The sequence below is a fragment of the Camelina sativa genome, chromosome 1 (genome assembly GCF_000633955.1).
Source record: "Camelina sativa cultivar DH55 chromosome 1, Cs, whole genome shotgun sequence".
NCBI classification, from domain to species: Eukaryota; Viridiplantae; Streptophyta; class Magnoliopsida; order Brassicales; family Brassicaceae; genus Camelina; species Camelina sativa.
In genome coordinates this window covers 13,462,909-13,463,430 of record NC_025685.1, presented here as the reverse complement: position 1 = coordinate 13,463,430, position 522 = coordinate 13,462,909, and the positions used below count along the sequence as shown (strand labels likewise).

The 522-nt window shown below is 47.5% G+C and overlaps 1 protein-coding gene across 5 annotated transcripts in view; it reads right to left on the bottom strand.

The window, feature by feature from the left end:
• LOC104789740 overlaps positions 1-522 on the bottom strand; it is a 4,589-nt gene that overhangs the window by 2,390 nt on the left and 1,677 nt on the right. For 2 of the 5 annotated variants that reach the window (XM_010515402.2, XM_019227965.1), the window contains one exon: positions 233-423. In XM_010515402.2, coding sequence (XP_010513704.1) covers positions 233-423 — 191 coding nt within the window. Of the gene's footprint in view, positions 1-15; positions 518-522 lie in introns of all 5 variants that reach the window. The other 3 variants (XM_010515392.2, XM_019227963.1, XM_010515398.2) reach the window with 2 other exon arrangements.

Below are 522 nucleotides of genomic sequence, written 5' to 3'. Positions count from 1 at the left end.
TGGTTCTCAAGCCGCCTCCAAGCTCTCTCTCTTGATGGATCAGTGTCTGAAGGACGAGTTGTTGGGTGTATCCTTCTGGCATGGCGACGCAGATCTTGGTAGTTGCCAGTAAATGAGCAAGATTCTCGGGAGCAACTTCGGTTCTTGAGATCAAGATACGTTCTTACTTCTTCTACAACCTTCCATCCTAAAACAGTACCCCGGCATAGAGGACATTTCAAATTTGAGATATCTTCAGACTGTTCTTCCTCCTCCACTCTTCTTCTTCTCCTCAGCGATTCAGAATCCCCAGCAGAGCCTCGGTGAAAACTGCTTCGACTGGCTGTGCCATGTTCGTATTGGGATTCATTGTTGTATTCCCTTGAAGCCAAGTTCGCCTCGGGAGTAGGGTCGTTTGGTGATTCAGAATGCAGTTTCTTAAACCTGTCGAGGCAATTGGAATGACGGTAACTGGTATCACAGATGTAGGACCTGCAACCTTTGTCATGAGAGCTGCACAGCAGTAGAACAGCATTATGTGGG